The sequence below is a fragment of the Crassostrea angulata genome, chromosome 4 (genome assembly GCF_025612915.1).
Source record: "Crassostrea angulata isolate pt1a10 chromosome 4, ASM2561291v2, whole genome shotgun sequence".
Classification (NCBI taxonomy): domain Eukaryota; kingdom Metazoa; phylum Mollusca; class Bivalvia; order Ostreida; family Ostreidae; genus Magallana; species Magallana angulata.
Genome location: NC_069114.1, coordinates 25,522,457 through 25,539,146, shown reverse-complemented (window position 1 = coordinate 25,539,146; position 16,690 = coordinate 25,522,457). Strand labels below are relative to the sequence as shown.

The window sequence follows — 16,690 nt, the reverse complement described above, 5'->3', positions numbered from 1 at the left end:
GATATACTAGAGCTAGGAAAATGTGAAATATAATGAGGGCATTATTTGAATTGATTTACATTGTTTAGATAATAATAAAATCTTCATGCGGGAGAAAAAATAAGTCATTTTGAAAAAAAAAACCAATATTGAAAACTAGAAACACTATTTTACGTCAAATTTATTTACTTCAACTTCAATTAACAAAAAAGTAACCAGATGAAAAAATAAATAATGTCAAGTATGAAATTGTATAGGTAAAATAGCATAAAGTTTTTACAGCATAGAAACTTAGAATTTGTGCGGAATTCCATTATTGGTTTTCTCTTTTAGAAATTCGACACCGGAAGTTACAGAATGCGAAATGAAAACAGAAATATTACACACGAAATGGTAAGGGAATTTCAGGAATTTTGTATGATTTCTTGCACGTTTTGGGAAAACTAAAGCACAAATCATAACACGTAGTGTGCTCAATGAAAATGGTGTTTTTAAAATACTGATTTATGATCGGATTTGACCGTAAGATGATGTGAAATCTTAGGCTATTTGTTATAATTTCATTTGTATAATGTGCTACCAACATTGTAGTTCCTGATTAATCATGTTAATTAAAATGCACTTATGCAATAGATACATTCTATCCTATTCTTTGTTATCTTGGTGAAAACGATATCTGCTTACGCCCTTGAAACTGGAATTCACTTTAAAATTCACTTTTATATGCCAGAGTGACATAATGATTTGATTTACATAGACAAATAACAATGTTTCAGGAAGTAAATAACGAGTCTCAAATTCCCAACGGAAAAAATAAACATGGCTCAGATGGCTCCAAGTATGGGAGAATGGACCTAGCAGACTTTGTTACAGAAGTTGATAGATTTTCAACTCTTATTGAACCTATTGCATTAGTTGTGTACTTCATCGAAGATATAAGAAGGTAATTATTCAACACTCCAGAGCATACATAGTTTATGGTTTTATTGCATTTAGTTTTATATCTTCATTCAGTTGATTGTCTCTCATGAGTGATTGTTCAACTTATCCTTGTAAACAATTCTACTAGTAAACATAATAATGCTTAAATGTTTATAGACCTCTTTATCTGATTTTTTCAAGCACTGTATTATAATGAATTAATTTTACACCGCAGTTGCTATTTTGTTATTTTTTGCAGATGGAAATACACAATGGGAACGTTGGCTGTATGGATTTTGTGCAATCTTGCTTGTCTTGTTTTGACAAAAGGTAAATTTGTTGTTTCTTGTTGTTTGTCATGGCTATTGTTATTGCTCTCTGCGATTTCTGATTGTTATTTTTAAATGTATGTACTGATACTTTATCACTTTTTAGTGTAACTTTTACAGTCAGGTTGTTTTGATGTTTTAGGGAGATAAATGTCTGTTCGATGTAATTGTACATTTCGTAGACTGTAATTTCCACAGTCATTTATTGACTTCAATGATGTGTCATTAATAATGGGCATCTTAACTAATGATTGGACTGTAAATACACACAATATGATAGTGTAATTAAGTTTTAAAACAAACATTTGATAAGAATGAAGAAATCGAACATTGTAAGATTTGACTGTATAACAGTTTAATTTAATATAGGGACTCTTTTGTTATAATAAATACTTATGATAAATCTTTTGGACCATTTTATGGTTCTTGATGAAGAAATATGAACAAGATTTACCAGCACCTCTGTCTAAGGAAAATAATTCATAGGTTTGCATAAGGGTCACTTGAAATTTGTAATATAAAAGATTATACACATGTATTAACATATATGTATAATAGTATACAATACAGATCTTTGTACCAAACTATATTTTTGTGTGTGTCTTTTTGTATAGGTGCTGTATTTACTCTGATGTCACTGTTGGTGATCTGCATTGCTACAACATCACTTGTGCAGTTACACACTAGGATTCTGGGGAAATTCCTCCCCTCCACATCACCGACAAAGGAAGAAGAAGAAGATGTGGAGGATGAGGAAGTGATGAAGACTGTCAAACAGTTCCGTTATAGGTAGGACTAGCTGTCTCATCTTTATTTATAGGAGATGCCATGTCAAAGTACGATAATGCAGAGATCGAGTTTACACAAATAAATAGAGATATTCTGAACCCATTTCTTCATTTAGAATCCATAAGTTTGGAAGTGTTTACAGAAATACCAATGATACTTCTTTCTTAGTTCTACATTTAGTAATTATTTAAATATAAAGGACCTTCATTATAAATCTATGTCAGGAAAAATGACAAAACCTAAAAAAGTTTGTCAAATGATGCCTTGAAGCATCATCAGAAACCATCATAGGTTTCTTTTGATGATCTTGGAAAAAATGTCTCCCCTCGATCTACCCTTAGAAAAAGGCTTGTAAATAACTGTTTCTGGTTTTTTTTTCAGTCTTCTACAGATGTATGACTTCATTGTACTGTGTAATGATGGGCTGACAGAGTTTTACAGAATTCTTAAATGGGACAACATTCTGGCTTCTCTTAGGTAAAAATCAAAGGAGGACTCAACAAACACATAGTCAAATTGACACTATTCTTGAGTCTTTTCAACTGTTTACATGTGTTCTATTTTGATTTTGTAGATTTCATGTGGAAATATGTGTATTTTTATTGAGTTTGGTTGTGCTGCCTACAAGGGGAATCTGTTTCATGCTTGTTAATTGGTTCTTCTTGGCCAATGAGGTTGTGTTTCACAGTGAGTATCTTACATATAATATGTTGACTTGATTAATTCCATGATTCGTTTTTCAATGTGAAAAGGAAATCCATTCTAAATGACTGTTGTGATTATTTTATAGAATTTTTAAAGTATGGAGAAAAGTGCTGGGGAGTTTCCTTATCTCCAATACCTTTGAAAGATAATGGACCTTCAAGAGTGAGTTACATTCATTGGAAATCTTGTCCAGGGCATATCATTGAACTCAATCATTAATTTGAGTGACAAAATGTACATATTGAAGATAATATTTAATCATGGAGTTTTATCTTAAACAGACTCCCAGTAACACAGATGACAGAGCCAGCAATGAAGTGGAAATAAAGGAACAATCTGATGTAAGCCCTGATCACCGAAAATATTTTGTTAGATTCTAGATGAGGGCTGTGCTTTTTAATGAAACATTGTGCATGTCCATAAATATCAGCACAGACACACGAACTTTCAAAAACTCTTGGTATAATATAAACATACTTTGGAATGAGCATGGTAATACTGGTATAAATGAAGACACCTAAATCAATTAATATTGTATTTTGATGAGTCATATGCTGTCTGGAGTGAACTATAGAAAATACTTAAACGTTGTTTTCCTATGAACAAAAAGTCAAAGGAGTCGGAACACACAATTGGATAATCCTCTTTGGCAAAACAAATAATGTGTTTAATAATTTATATCACTGTAAATTTACAGTGTATAAACTGTAAAAACATATAAAATGTAGTTTGGTGTGGAAGGGTTTGAAAAAAAAAATTTTTGAAAAAAAAATTTTTTTTTTTTACTTTATTTCATTTGTATAGGTAGAGTCTGATCCCAGCAATATTGAAATTCTTTCTGATGACTCGGATTTGAAGAGTTCCGTGTACTCTAAACCCACCATGGTGGAGAGGTTCTTGGCCCTCAAGAAAAGACGGAAGCACATCGCTAATGGTGAGTAATAAGCTTCCCTTTATTGCACCATAGTTAATTTTACACCACTGAAGTATATTGCACATACTTGAACATGTATATCGTGTTGAGTAAAAATGATTTTGAAGACGTAGAGATATAGATTTATATATAAAGAAAATTCAGAGGTTTACATTATGAGTTTTAGTGTCGGATCAGTATCGATGCAGAAAAGGAAATTAATTCCACTTAATGACATAATATTTTTACACAAGTAGACACTATATAACACTTACCAACCAGAAAAGATGTAAATGCACTGTTGGTAGACATGTAACTATATATATATTTACTCAATATTGTAAACATAACTTAGAAAATTTATTCTTCACCTATAAATATGTAACTCTAACTGGTGCTGGATATTTTTTATTTGTTTTTTTTTAGAAACTTGTCATAAATGTGATGTTTCGTTTGCTTCCATACTGAAAAGAAGAGTAAGTACAGTAAATTTAATTCTGTATGATGTATAAAAGGGAGAATTAAGAGGTTTTGAAAAATAAACATTTAAGCACTTGAATTAAAATTTTCTCTTGACCTACTTTTAAGTTGTATCATTACTAGAAAAAAATATGTGTGGTTTGTAGAAATATCTTCATGAACTTACATTTATCGAACAAAATATTTACAGTCAGGTGCCTAAATAGGGTAATCTATTAACAAAGTAGATCTAAGTTGTGAGTGTAAATGGTATATGTAAGGAGTATCTAAATACCAACAAATTATCTGTGTACTGTATGTGCCGATAAAAACAGCAACATATTAAAATATATGTGAATGTTTTATGAAAATAAGGTAAAGTTTGCTGCAGTGCAGAGAAAATTTACTATGGTACTAAATACATGTATTTTATTGTGGCATAAAAAATTGAATTGGCTCATGTACACAGTGAAAAAGTTCATGTACTATGTTCACACGTACGATACATGTACCTACGATGTAAACATATTGTTATTTTTTTTCTCCCCAGCTGTATTGTCGTCACTGTGGAAACAACTTCTGCTCAAAGTGTTGTAATCAGAAAGTTCCCAAGTCAATGTTTGGCGCAACAGGTAATTCAGATACACACTCAATACCTCAATGAGCATAAAGTTCAAAAAATCTTTCAATGCTAATTGATATCCATGAGTTATTCCCCTTGTCACATCATCTTTTACACTGAATCTTTTATTTATACATGTTTAGATATAAGGAATATATAAGGAATCATTCTTTGAGTATTATGAGGCGATAGATTTGATCACAAATCGAAACCCCAACTGAAATTATAACCTCATAATATTCAAAGAATGATTCCTTATTACTTATACATGTATTTATATAATTTAAAACCATCGTACGATTAAATATTTAAATATAAATAAGCAAACCCCACTTGCGCCTCAATTTGGCTTTATGAGTTATATAGTACAAAATCGATACGTAGTGTTATCACAGGCAAAGACACTGAAAAATGTAAATATATAGGTATCAAACTCAAAATATTTTGGTGTCTTTTTGTAAAGTCTCTATTATTGATACATTTTCCTTGTAGCTCCTCAAGCCCAGACAGAAATGGTCCTAGTTTGCAATGTGTGCTATGATCTACTCATGAACCAAGCGGACAAGGAAAAACAGAGCTAATGAACCCTGAAGACCGTTACATAGCTTACAGCTGCAAATTCATTGTAGAATCCCCACCTTTATCTCAAATTGTAGAAAATCACTGCCATGGTTGTATTTTTTTTTTTCGTTTTGTTTGTAATTTTGTAATATGGTTTGAGAAATTGAGTGTGGGTAAATAGAGTCCAAGTCTGTTTGGAATTGAGAGAAATGAGAAAGAAGTACATGTATGTCGGAGAAATGAATGTTGGAGATTTTCAAATATTTGTAAATGCATCTATTTTGATAGCAAGCATCTAACCTGCAGAGCAGGAATGCAAACAAATAATGAGTTTGAAGAGAAAATGATGCTGATATTGCTGTGATAAGATCTCTTTTGTTTGGTGGTTTACATTTGGAGTATATGAAGATTGTTAGGAGACTTTATCTGTGAATTATAAGCATGTACATGTGTCATATAAGAAGAAATTGCCATAAACTTTTTCTCTAGAAACTTGTTATATAACTTCTGTTAATTTATTCAGTCCTTGCACTATTATTATTTATTTCACTTGTTGTTTTGGGGTTTTTTTCATCACTATATTTTTTTCCAACAGACTTTGTATTTAAATCTTCATTTGTTTTATGAACTTTTTGTTTTTATCTAAAGTTATTAGGTGTAGATAATGCATAGTACTCAGTTTCAAATTTTTATGAAAATTGAACAGTATTTTTGATGTTGAAATCCTTCTTTACCTCCATTGCATTCGGAATCCCTCTTCTTTTTTTTTTGCAATTCGCACCATTACTGGTATATTTACAGTATATAACATGGGAAGACTTGATTTTATTTTCTTTCTCAATGAAATCCAAGTTATTTAGGCTATTGTAATCAAATTCATTATCCTGATTTTTTTTTATTCATAGATAATATTCTAACTGATGTTTAATTATGTGTTTGTGCGATTGATCTTAATAAATCAAATCCACAATATTGTGTGATTGAAAAAATAGTGTATTTCAAACAGAAAACAAAGAAATTTATTTCCTTATTTTAGAATTCTTAATTCTGTGATACATGTAGTATACAACTGGTATGAAATCAGGATTCTGTAAAATTGGAGATGTTTATTTGAATGGTCAGACTGAACAATATATTCCACATATGTTGCAGAATTTTTGTTTTTGTTTAAAAATAATGTATTGTGTAGTATAGCATTTTTAAAAGACAAAAATCTACACAAGTAGTGCAAATTTGAACACACATGTAAGTACACATGTACTTGTAGTTCATGTTCTTATGAATGTACAACAATGTACATGCTTGAATTGAATTCGTTTTTATTTTTCATTTGTTTAGTAGATTTTGTTTTATTAAGTGCTTTAGTTTGTTTATTATAAGAATATGTCATTTTCTAGGGGTAATACATGTAGCAGTAAATGTTTATGTCAATGGCAAGGTATTTCCAATCAGCTTACCATAGAAGCAATTTTAAAAACTGGGTAACAAATGAATTTCAGGAAGAAAAAAAAACGTGTGTAACTCAATGAAAGCAGAAGTTAAAATGGCAAAAACCCAGTTTTAAGAATATGTGATCATAGATGCAGTGAATGGCTTTTTTTGTAAATCAAATAATTGTGAGATGAACAGAAACATGCATATTTTGTTGCTTATGTATTTGCAATTGTAGTTTTTTGATTTTGTATTTTTTTTTAGTGGTGACTGGTGCTTCTAGTCTGTTTTTTCTAGTCTTCTGTTTGCAGACTTGCCCCCCCCCCCCTTTTTGTTTGTGGTGTTGGTACATGTCATTATTTGATGAATGGAGTTTCTGTAATCTCAGCCATTAACTGTGGTGTTAGCTAGCTCTCTTTACTAACTCTACATGTGCAGTTCTATATCAGTATTGTAAATAAGCCTTGCCAGAAAATGTAGAGTGTACCGAATGCAAGGGATGAATGGCTGGCTTCCTTGTCCAGGTATCTATGGATTAGTATGGATTTAATTGAGTTCCTTAAATAAATGTGCATCTTCAAAATTTTGATATTTATTAAAGCCTTTTAAAAATTTGACAAAATTTGACAAGAGCTTTACATGTAAAAAGCTGACTTTCTTTGTTCTTTTTTTTTCTAATTTGTTTTTTGTTTGCAGTAACCAGTACTAATCCTAAATATGGTTTCTTAATCAACATAGTTAAAAGAAAGAAATATTTCCTTCCAATAGTGTTATTCTTTGCCTTAGATACCGGTAAATGCTTGCAGTTTGATGAATATTAGAATTATTAATCTGGGAAAGTGATGTTTGTAATTGAATTTAGCTTGAGATTTTTCGCTTTTGTTATTTTTTTTATTTCATTTAATGAAAATGAATTTTTACATATTGCATTTTTACTCAAAATATCAAAGTTAGTGACATAGTGTTTTGATTTTTAATAAAAACAAATGTTTTTAATAACATTTTATTTTAATATTTATTGTATATGTGCAAGTATTTTCGTAGCATTAACCTATAGTGTTTGCATGAATTTTGATCACTTGTATCATTGTTGATCTATTATTTTTACATTTGTTGAACTCTTTCTGTATATTCTTTTACCATGCTAAGTTAATAGTTATGTGGTATACTAGTACATATTTCAGCAAGTTAAAAGATTTATAATATCAAAAGTCTTTGATAGGGAATCAATTCCAAGATTAAAAAATAACTGAAGTAAATGACCAGAAAACTTTCTTTATACAGTACATGTACCGGGTACATAGAATTTCATTGATGGGAATATCCTTGTAAATTAAGTCTTGACAATCCAATTCTCCTCTATTGTATATCATTTTTACTACCCAAGAATTTTATTTAAACTTCTGAGGCATGTTCAGCAGAGCGAACGCTTGCGATAAATTGTGTCGCAGGTATAGGGAATTTTGGTGAGCTTTGCTGAAGACGCCTCAGATGTGCATCTTGTCATATCAAATTCTCTTGAATGAACGTTTACTACAACTTCTGATCAGTAATTTAGGGGAAAAAAGTTATTAATTACATTCATGTGAAAATAAGCTTTTGTTAAATAAAATTGATGTACAGTATTTCACAATCAAAGGGAGACAACATGCTGTTTGAAGCAAATTGTCTCCCTTAAGAAGGAGGAGTTTTAATAGTTTATATACATTTAATGTCTTAAGGGCCCAAAAGCAATACCTGTTCAAGATAGTTTTAATAGAAGAGTAGAAATCTTGATGCGATAAATCAATTTCAAATCTTGAACATTTGTTAGATTTTGTGTTGTGAATAAAAGCATTAAACTAATTGTATTCATTTTTGGTATTCTGGTTCTACAACATGTTGCATTCAGCTTAATTTGTATTTATTAAGGGTGGAAAATGGCTTTGGTTGTCATGCTACTACATTTACAAATAACTCTCTTTTTCTGCAATTGCAAATCTGCGCACTGTGATTACATTGCAGAAGGACATTCTTGTATCATTTACTCCCTATTTGTGTATTGGTGACTAAATAGAAAATCACTGAAACACATTTGGTTTCTTTTTTCTGATAAATTATCAATATATCTTTAATATGAAAATGTCAAGTCATGGCTGATACGGAACACGATTGTTAGATACATGTAGTAGGGGGCTTTGCTAATATATTTTTCGTAATAAAAATAATATATACCCCCTACGACTACCTAATAATACACAAGGTACACATCGCTGCCATCTTGGATTTATTAAAAATTGTCACATCAGCTGGAAGTTTGCTTGGAACTCATCATTAAAATTGTATTATAGTATTATTAGAGGGTACGGTGGAATCATTAAAATTCATGGGGACCAATTTTCGTGGATTGCTGAAATTTTATAGGTTCGTGGGGATGTAATTTTGTGTATTTTCCTTTACCTACAAAAGAAAATATGACTTTATAACCCTATTTTTTAATTCGTGGAGAATGTTAATTCGTGGTTGAGAGGTACCCACGAATTCCACCCATGAAATCTAATGATTCCACAGTATATATTTATAGAGGATATCTATATTGTGTGATTTTATATTTGCTTTATCCAACGAGTTGAAATGGTGTATATATTCGCGAGGCTTGCCGAGCGAATATAACCATTTCAACGAGTTGGATAAAGCAAATATAAAATCACACAATTATAGATGTTCTATTTATCTCATACAATTTGATTTATATTATGAAGCTTTTGAGACAGTCCCTTGTGTGACCCAAATTGTTTTTTTTTTCAAAGATTAAAAACGATGATGCAACGTTGTGTTATGCGGCTATTGTGACCTTGCGCAATACAATTTAGTACGTAATTCCTGAGATAAATCTAACTGTTTTAATGTAAAGTTTCACTGAAATAAACCTTAAAATAATTTTTTAGCTCTAGATAATTTTTCTTAGAGCTTATTCACTTGATTAAATGGAAATTCCGATTAGAAGACTTGAATAATCAAGTTTGTTGACATAGGCTACACAAAGTTGCGAATGCTCGTTAGTTTGAATTGACTCGAACGAGGAACAGATGTTGATGCATGATGTTTAATAAAACAAACATTAGGCTAGCCTTATGATTCAAAATTGAAAATAGTGAATAAGGATGCCTACTGGTGGTGGAATAAAAGTCTCATGAAACATTATTTCGGTAAGTTCTTGTATAGGCCTATAAACACAACCAGAGCGCTCTGTTTTCATCGCGTCGTGAGGATGAACTCCTTGATAGTATGTAGTTTTATAAACTTCACAAAGCAAATTGAAAGTTGGAAGTGGGCTAAATTTATCAAAAATCTTGACAAACAAGAAAAAAAGGGTCTTGTGGTTACGGTTATGAATAACTTTGCAAAAAAGGTGGGGGGGGGGGGGCTAACCTCTCCCCCCCCCACTCACAATAGCCCCCCGGTTCCGACGCCTGTGCTACGCAGATATGTGTTTTCCTTCATATTTAAATTTAAATCTTTGACAAAATCAATTTTATATTATTAATTTTTTGTAGTATATATATATAGTTATGTTGAAAGTACTAGCAAATCTTCGAAAATAGGTCACTGAAGCGTTGAAGCGAGGGGCTGTGTCAAAAGTAGTTCCGACCGGAAGTATTTGATATAGCATCACCCGTGTGATATAGCAAAGGTTTATCACATGGGTAATATACACCACACGTATGAGATAAATAAAGGTCTTGTATCCTTGAAATATTTATCACTGTATCAAATTATCACTTGACTATAGATTACTTTTTGTGACATTTGCAGTGAAATCTCTAGTTGCTGGTTGTATCCATTTTGTATAAAATACAAGTTCTGTTTATATAATTATTTACATGACAATTTGCTTATAACAGTTGATTTCAACCATTCATAGAAATATTTCTGCAGTAGGTTGTTATCAACTATCAAAACATAAAGACATTCAAATCAAGTACAATGCATATATTTTACAATAAATTATATTGATATGGTTGTTCAACAATCCCAAACCGATTGTGTATTTTAACTGTGAATTCTTCCAAAATGAAAGTACCAAATACTCTTAACAACAACTATTACCATATGAAAACACATAAATGGCACATTTTTTTTTTATAAAACTGTGTATAAAAATCAACGAGTTATAACAAAAATTATAAAATGATTAAATGAAAAAAGATACAAATAAAATATGCACTTTTGTCAAAATAGGTATATAAACCCATGAATAAAATAATTACTTTAAAATTCTCCAAAAAACACTTGTAAGGGGCATAACAGCATTTTGCAAAAGAAAAATGGGTTCATGTCATGCAACTATCATCAAAAGGGTAATTTGTTTTATCATTTCTTGATTACAAAATTTACATGCCGGCCACAATACATGTAAAAGAAATTTAATTTTCTGATACCCTGCAAACTCGTACAAAACTGTATAATATTGAGTATAAACTAGAGACAAAATCCACCACATGGCCTTATTTTGTTCTAATGCATCTTGACTTATGGTGATGTGACCTTTACCTTGATTAAAGAGTAGACCTTTGTTCAGTGAAATAGCATGCATTCTGATCATGGCCAACCATTGTGTCAATTAAGAATGAGCTACATGGCCTTTTCTATTCTTAAGAAAAAAGTTATGGTCAACCCACAATAATGAGGTAGACAAAGACATCGTGAATGTGTGCAAGACTGAACACCAAATGAGGTTGTCATTCAATCCACTTCTCAAGAAGCTGCAAACAACATTTTAATACAATCAAATACATTGAACTTTAAAATACACAAATTCCAACACTAATAGTAGTCATTAACAGAATTGCCATGTGCTAAAATGACCACCTTTCACAACTGGGTAAAAATAGGCATGATCCATTGCCTCATTTGCACTAAGTCTTTCATAATGATTATATCTTAAAAGTTTATCTAATAAATCCAGTGCTTCTAAACTCACAAGATGGCAATTTTCTGGGTTCACAAAGTTCACAAGTTTTTCCCTGGAAAATTGCAGTTTCCATATATCACTACTCTTTGATATGCTTTTTGACTGAATTTGAAAAGCTTCTACATACTGGGCTAGATCATCTGTACCTAATATTCTAACTATCTGAACCAACTGATCATAATTGTCACTACCATGAAAAAATGGTGTTTTCCTAAAAATCATTTGAGCTAGAATGCATCCAAAACTCCACATATCAAGAGAATAATCATACAACTTAAAATCCAACAAGAGTTCCGGCCCCTTGAAATGCCTTGATGCAACACTGACCCGATAAGCCATACTGGGATGATAAAACTCTGCAAGGCCCCAGTCTGCCAGTCTTAGTTTCCTGTTTTCATGGTCAATCAAGATGTTTCCTGGTTTGACATCTCTGTGCATTATGCCCATACTGTGACAATAGTCGAGTGCTTTGAGTAGCTCATAGAGGTAGAATCTGATATCATAGTCAGTTAGGACGGGATACAATTGTCTGTAATGTGTATTATTTACATATTCAAATACAAGACCAGGTGCCCTCGATACTGGGTCTCTCACAACGGCCAACATAGTGATTATATTAACCCCTCCTCTTAAATTGTTTAAAACTTTGATCTCCCGTTTAATTTTCTTTTTCTTGACAGGTTTCAAAAATTTAATAGCACATTTTTCTTCGTTCGTTTTGTTGGTTGCTTCAAACACATCACTATATTTTCCTCTGCCCGTTTTTTCTCCAATTTTGTAGTTGTCCAACTTGTTCCATTTTATGACGTGGGTTTCATAATCCCAATAATGCTGTGGTTTGTTTACATTCACATCTGCATAAGTTCGGGCCTTGCACTCAACTTGTTCCGATGACCCAGCGTTGAAAAATCTCCTTGAACAACAGCCCATAACACGTGCCGATCTCTCGCAGTTTTTAAATATGTGCAATACTTGTACCAGTTGAATTTTTACCATTTTTAGTATGTGCAAAATACCAAATACCAACTTATTCATCGCAAAAATTAAAATCGGAAACACCTTTCGAAAACTAATCTCAGATCCTGTGACTTATGGTAGAACCCTGTTGTCCCGTTTATTATTGCAGTTGGTAGGTGGATAAACTGCTACCGTAAAACTGCTAAATTAAACTGTTTTAAACATATTAAAATTTTCAAATTGCAAAAAATACATTTCAAACAATTCCTATGCACAATATATAATTAAAAATAATCCTAAACCATGTTGCATCGGACTCGGACACTTGTGGCAACCCCTTCTGCGAGAAAAAAAATGGGGGGAGGGGGAAGACCCCCTCCCCCTCTGACCCTTCTTATGCTTTGCCCCTGAAAATCATGATTGAGCACCAGCGTATCATGACCGTCAATAAACGTTGTTCAATCTTATTTCAAATGTTGCTGTTCTTCATATTTCATTCTAGTCTGATGCTGATCTTGATGTTTAACCATTGTGTCGATGCTATAGTTTTTGGTGTTTTAATGTATGGGTTGACGTTGTTCTTCATATTTTCATTGCATTAGTGTTGTTATCCATCATATTGTACCAAGTCACACGGTAAAAGCAAAACCCATAAATATCATTACGCAATGGCTCAAAACGTCAACCAGAGGTGTTGCGATTTCATGTTGATAAATAAATGACCAAGGTCCCTTACACCCCTCCTCCTTTAAAAAAAAAATATTTGGACCATTAATTCAGAGATTATAATTAAAACTTGAAAAAGAAACCTGGTTGTATTTTGATAAACCTTTCACTCTTAATTGGTAATTAAGGTACTTGATCGCCTCAGAAAAACCATCACAACATTTAATAGAGAATCAATTCATCAGTTTATTCATGATTAAAAAGTTCACAATGATTTTTTAAATACAATGTTGATGGAAATGTGTTTTCTGTAGAGGAAGCGGGATTATTCAAACATTATTTTCAAAACAATCCAATGGAGGAAAATCTTTCAGTGGAAAAATCTGGCAAAAAAGCCAGGAGCTCTCTTCTTTTCTTTCCTCTACAAAGGAAAAAATAGATTACGTTAGACAAGAAATCGACAAATGTGACAGAAATTTTATGTGCAAGCTTTTAGTTATCATAATACTGGTTAATAGATGGCGTTACGTGTAAGCGACAACATGTTACTGAATACCGTTTGCAATCAGTTGGATTTTGCAAGCAATTGCAAATTAAAACGGAATATAGTTCTTATATAATTGTTCTTTTTCATTTATGAAATGAGTTATATTGTACTTACGCTTTTACGCAAGGACGTGGAAGAGAACCATTTCCTCTTTCCTTTCTTGACAATGCACTCCTGTTGAAAAATATAAGACTTCGTGAATATTGCATTATGATAATATACATGTAATTGCATGTGGTTTTGACTATAATTATCAGTCACTGTACATACAGTGGTCTGTACTCTTACCTGTGCTGGTTCTGTCTCCTCGTCCCACTCCTCAGACACACCCCAGGGATCCGAGAACCCAGCCGCTGCCCTCACGTCAGTTGGAGTCTTCTGGGTGTCCTCATCAAACCACTTCATTGGCTTCTTTTTTTGGCGGGAAAAATATTCACAATTTTAATCAGGTTTCACAAAAACATTTCATGTAGAAAATCTCTGAAGTTCTAAACAATAGAGTAGCGATGTGTAAAGTGATATCTAGTCCTAGTACATGTAAGTTATACGTTTTAAAAAGTAGAATAAGATAATATTTGCATGAAATAAAGAAGATCAATCACAATACCTGGTCATCGAAATATTCCCAGATGTTAATTGTCGGTTGAAGCATTAGTTTCAAGAGCGGATTCAGCTCTTCATCCTGAAATAATTCATATTATATGATTTCTACAGTCTGTATTATTATTTTATTTTTTCGTATTTACGCGTAATATCAATTTATTTAACTTGCCCCCCCCCCCTAATAATATTATCTTTTTTATTACTGCCCTACGATAATTCATGACTTATGAATAATCAATTAATAAGTTTATTCCGTGATTCTCTTCATATAAGTTGTGGTACTTACATCACTTTCAATGACGCCCTTGACCTCAGATAATTTAACATTGCTGTCTTCATCCTTTGTGTCTTCATTCTCCTCCTGTAACAATGTAAGACAGTTGTATTAATTGTTTCGTGAGATACAAAAATTCATATTCAAAGAAAAATCAGAGGAGTTCCGGTAATAACCCTTTACTGTATAAGAATATTTATTGATTTAGAAGAATTATACACTCACCATAAGAGGGACGAGGGCTTGGCTCAGTTGTTGTTTTCTAACGCTCTGCTCCCATCTTCTGAATTCTTGTACAGCTTCACCACCAGGGAAGGGCTGGGGTGAAAATAAAATCCATCAGTAATGTTATTCAATAAAAGAGTTATATGTATATATAAAGAAACTGTGATATTTTCAACAAATGTGTATTACGGCAAGACTTTTTTTGAAGTCAAGGCACCGTATGGTTTTCCTCTGTTTTGTTTTAGGGTTTTTTTGGCTCTTTTTTTTTTCTTTATTATAAATGGAAAGTGAAAGATTAACTATACTCACTTCAAAGAAATACTGTTGGTTGTAATATTTCAACCAGTCCTGGCATGTCTCGCCTGACGTAAATTCCTCTACTGGTATTTTCCTCTAAAATTTGACACATGCTACATTTTTTTAAGACCTGGCTTTTTTGTGCCATAGTTCAAAATTTGATTGAATTTACTTAATTTTAAAAAGCAATTCCAATGTCTGGATCAAATTTATTTAGTTACTATTTAATACATATTTGAGAAATCCGATGGCTTTTAGTACCTCTGTCTCTATCAAACTGTCTGTCTTATTCTTCAGAATCTCTTGCTCAACTTCATCACCTCTATCGTTCTTCTTCAAATCCTATGAAATAGATTTTAAAGTAAGTAAAATATTTTTCATTCAGTGTTATCATACCAAAATATTTAATATGCATCACTGTACTGCTGAGTAAATTAAAGAAATTACCATATTTTCTTGTTTAGATATCTCCTTTTGTTGCACACAGCTGTTGGCGTTGTTTTCTCAAAAGTGATTGTGACGTCACAATTGAAAACGTCAGACTTGGAAACGTTAGTTTTAACCACACCCGATTAAAAACGTGGATGCGTTTTTTTTTTATTTTTTATCTATTTTTTTTTTTTTTTTGGTTTATTTATTGTTTGTTTTTGTTGTTTTTTTTTTTCTTACTCAGGAAAAAAAAATTTTTTTCATATCATCTATTTTTTTCCGAAAATGTGATATATACTGGATACAATTTAGTTTTAAATAAACTTATATTTATTTAATGTTTACTATTTTTGTTATATTTGTTTGAAAATATTTTCAAACCATATAAGTAAATTCTTTTATACAACAGTATCTTTCTTGGTAAAGAAACAATGAAAAAAAAAACCCATTAATTTTAATGACATCAATAACAAAACATATGAAATGTACCTTTTTTTAAAACTTAATGATAATAATTTTAGATTTAATTTAATTAAAATTGTATAGACTCATTAGTATTTATAATTCAAAATGCAGTCACTCACCCCTTTTCATGTGTTGGAAAAGAGGATAATGGAGAGGGACAAAAGAATCATGGTATTTTTTCTCAGTTGTTTTGTTCATGCAGATGGAATTTACAAAAAAAAAATGAAAATAACAAACTTTTAAAAATAAACATAATTGTTTAGACAATGAAAATGTTAATTATAGAATAAGTAAATAATTAAAATCAATGTTGCAGAACAAAGGAATGAATAAACCGTAACATATTGTTAAGAAAAACATTGTATAAAAACTTCCAGGTTTAAAAGAGCCCTGTCAAGGCATAGAAAACAGACGGAACAAACTTAACAGAATTAGTAAAAAAAAAGACAAAAAAATGCACCATTTGGGGAGTGCCCCCCCCCCCCCCCGCCCCCCCTAGAATCTGAAATGGAGACAAATCTTCCTACATGTAATTCACTCAGTCCTGTGAGTCTCAACCTCCCC

At 31.7% G+C, this 16,690-nt stretch overlaps 3 protein-coding genes across 3 annotated transcripts; 1 reads left to right on the top strand and 2 right to left on the bottom strand.

Annotated features, from left to right (window-relative positions):
• Nucleotides 1–312: 312 nt before the first annotated feature.
• On the top strand, nt 313–7,323 carry LOC128181150 (protrudin-like). The gene is made up of 12 exons (XM_052849442.1): nt 313–372; nt 756–922; nt 1,160–1,230; nt 1,844–2,018; nt 2,400–2,495; nt 2,593–2,705; nt 2,809–2,885; nt 3,005–3,064; nt 3,528–3,657; nt 4,063–4,112; nt 4,646–4,727; nt 5,210–7,323. Exons 1-12 carry the CDS (start codon nt 337–339, stop codon nt 5,296–5,298), a joined length of 1,146 nt encoding a protein of 381 aa, XP_052705402.1. The 5' UTR covers nt 313–336; the 3' UTR covers nt 5,299–7,323.
• Nucleotides 7,324–11,269: 3,946 nt separating this feature from the next.
• On the bottom strand, nt 11,270–12,700 carry LOC128181149 (casein kinase II subunit alpha-like). The gene has a single exon (XM_052849441.1). It carries the CDS (start codon nt 12,696–12,698, stop codon nt 11,529–11,531), a length of 1,170 nt encoding a protein of 389 aa, XP_052705401.1. The 5' UTR covers nt 12,699–12,700; the 3' UTR covers nt 11,270–11,528.
• A 912-nt stretch (nt 12,701–13,612) lies between these two features.
• LOC128179587 (uncharacterized) lies at nt 13,613–15,730 on the bottom strand. The gene is made up of 9 exons (XM_052847045.1): nt 15,680–15,730; nt 15,494–15,574; nt 15,245–15,328; nt 14,936–15,028; nt 14,723–14,797; nt 14,441–14,515; nt 14,122–14,244; nt 13,948–14,007; nt 13,613–13,707 (listed from the first exon to the last, which is right to left on the bottom strand). The coding sequence occupies exons 1-9, from the start codon at nt 15,680–15,682 to the stop codon at nt 13,657–13,659; spliced, it is 645 nt and encodes a 214-aa protein (XP_052703005.1). The 5' UTR covers nt 15,683–15,730; the 3' UTR covers nt 13,613–13,656.
• Between the last annotated feature and the right edge of the window lie 960 nt (nt 15,731–16,690).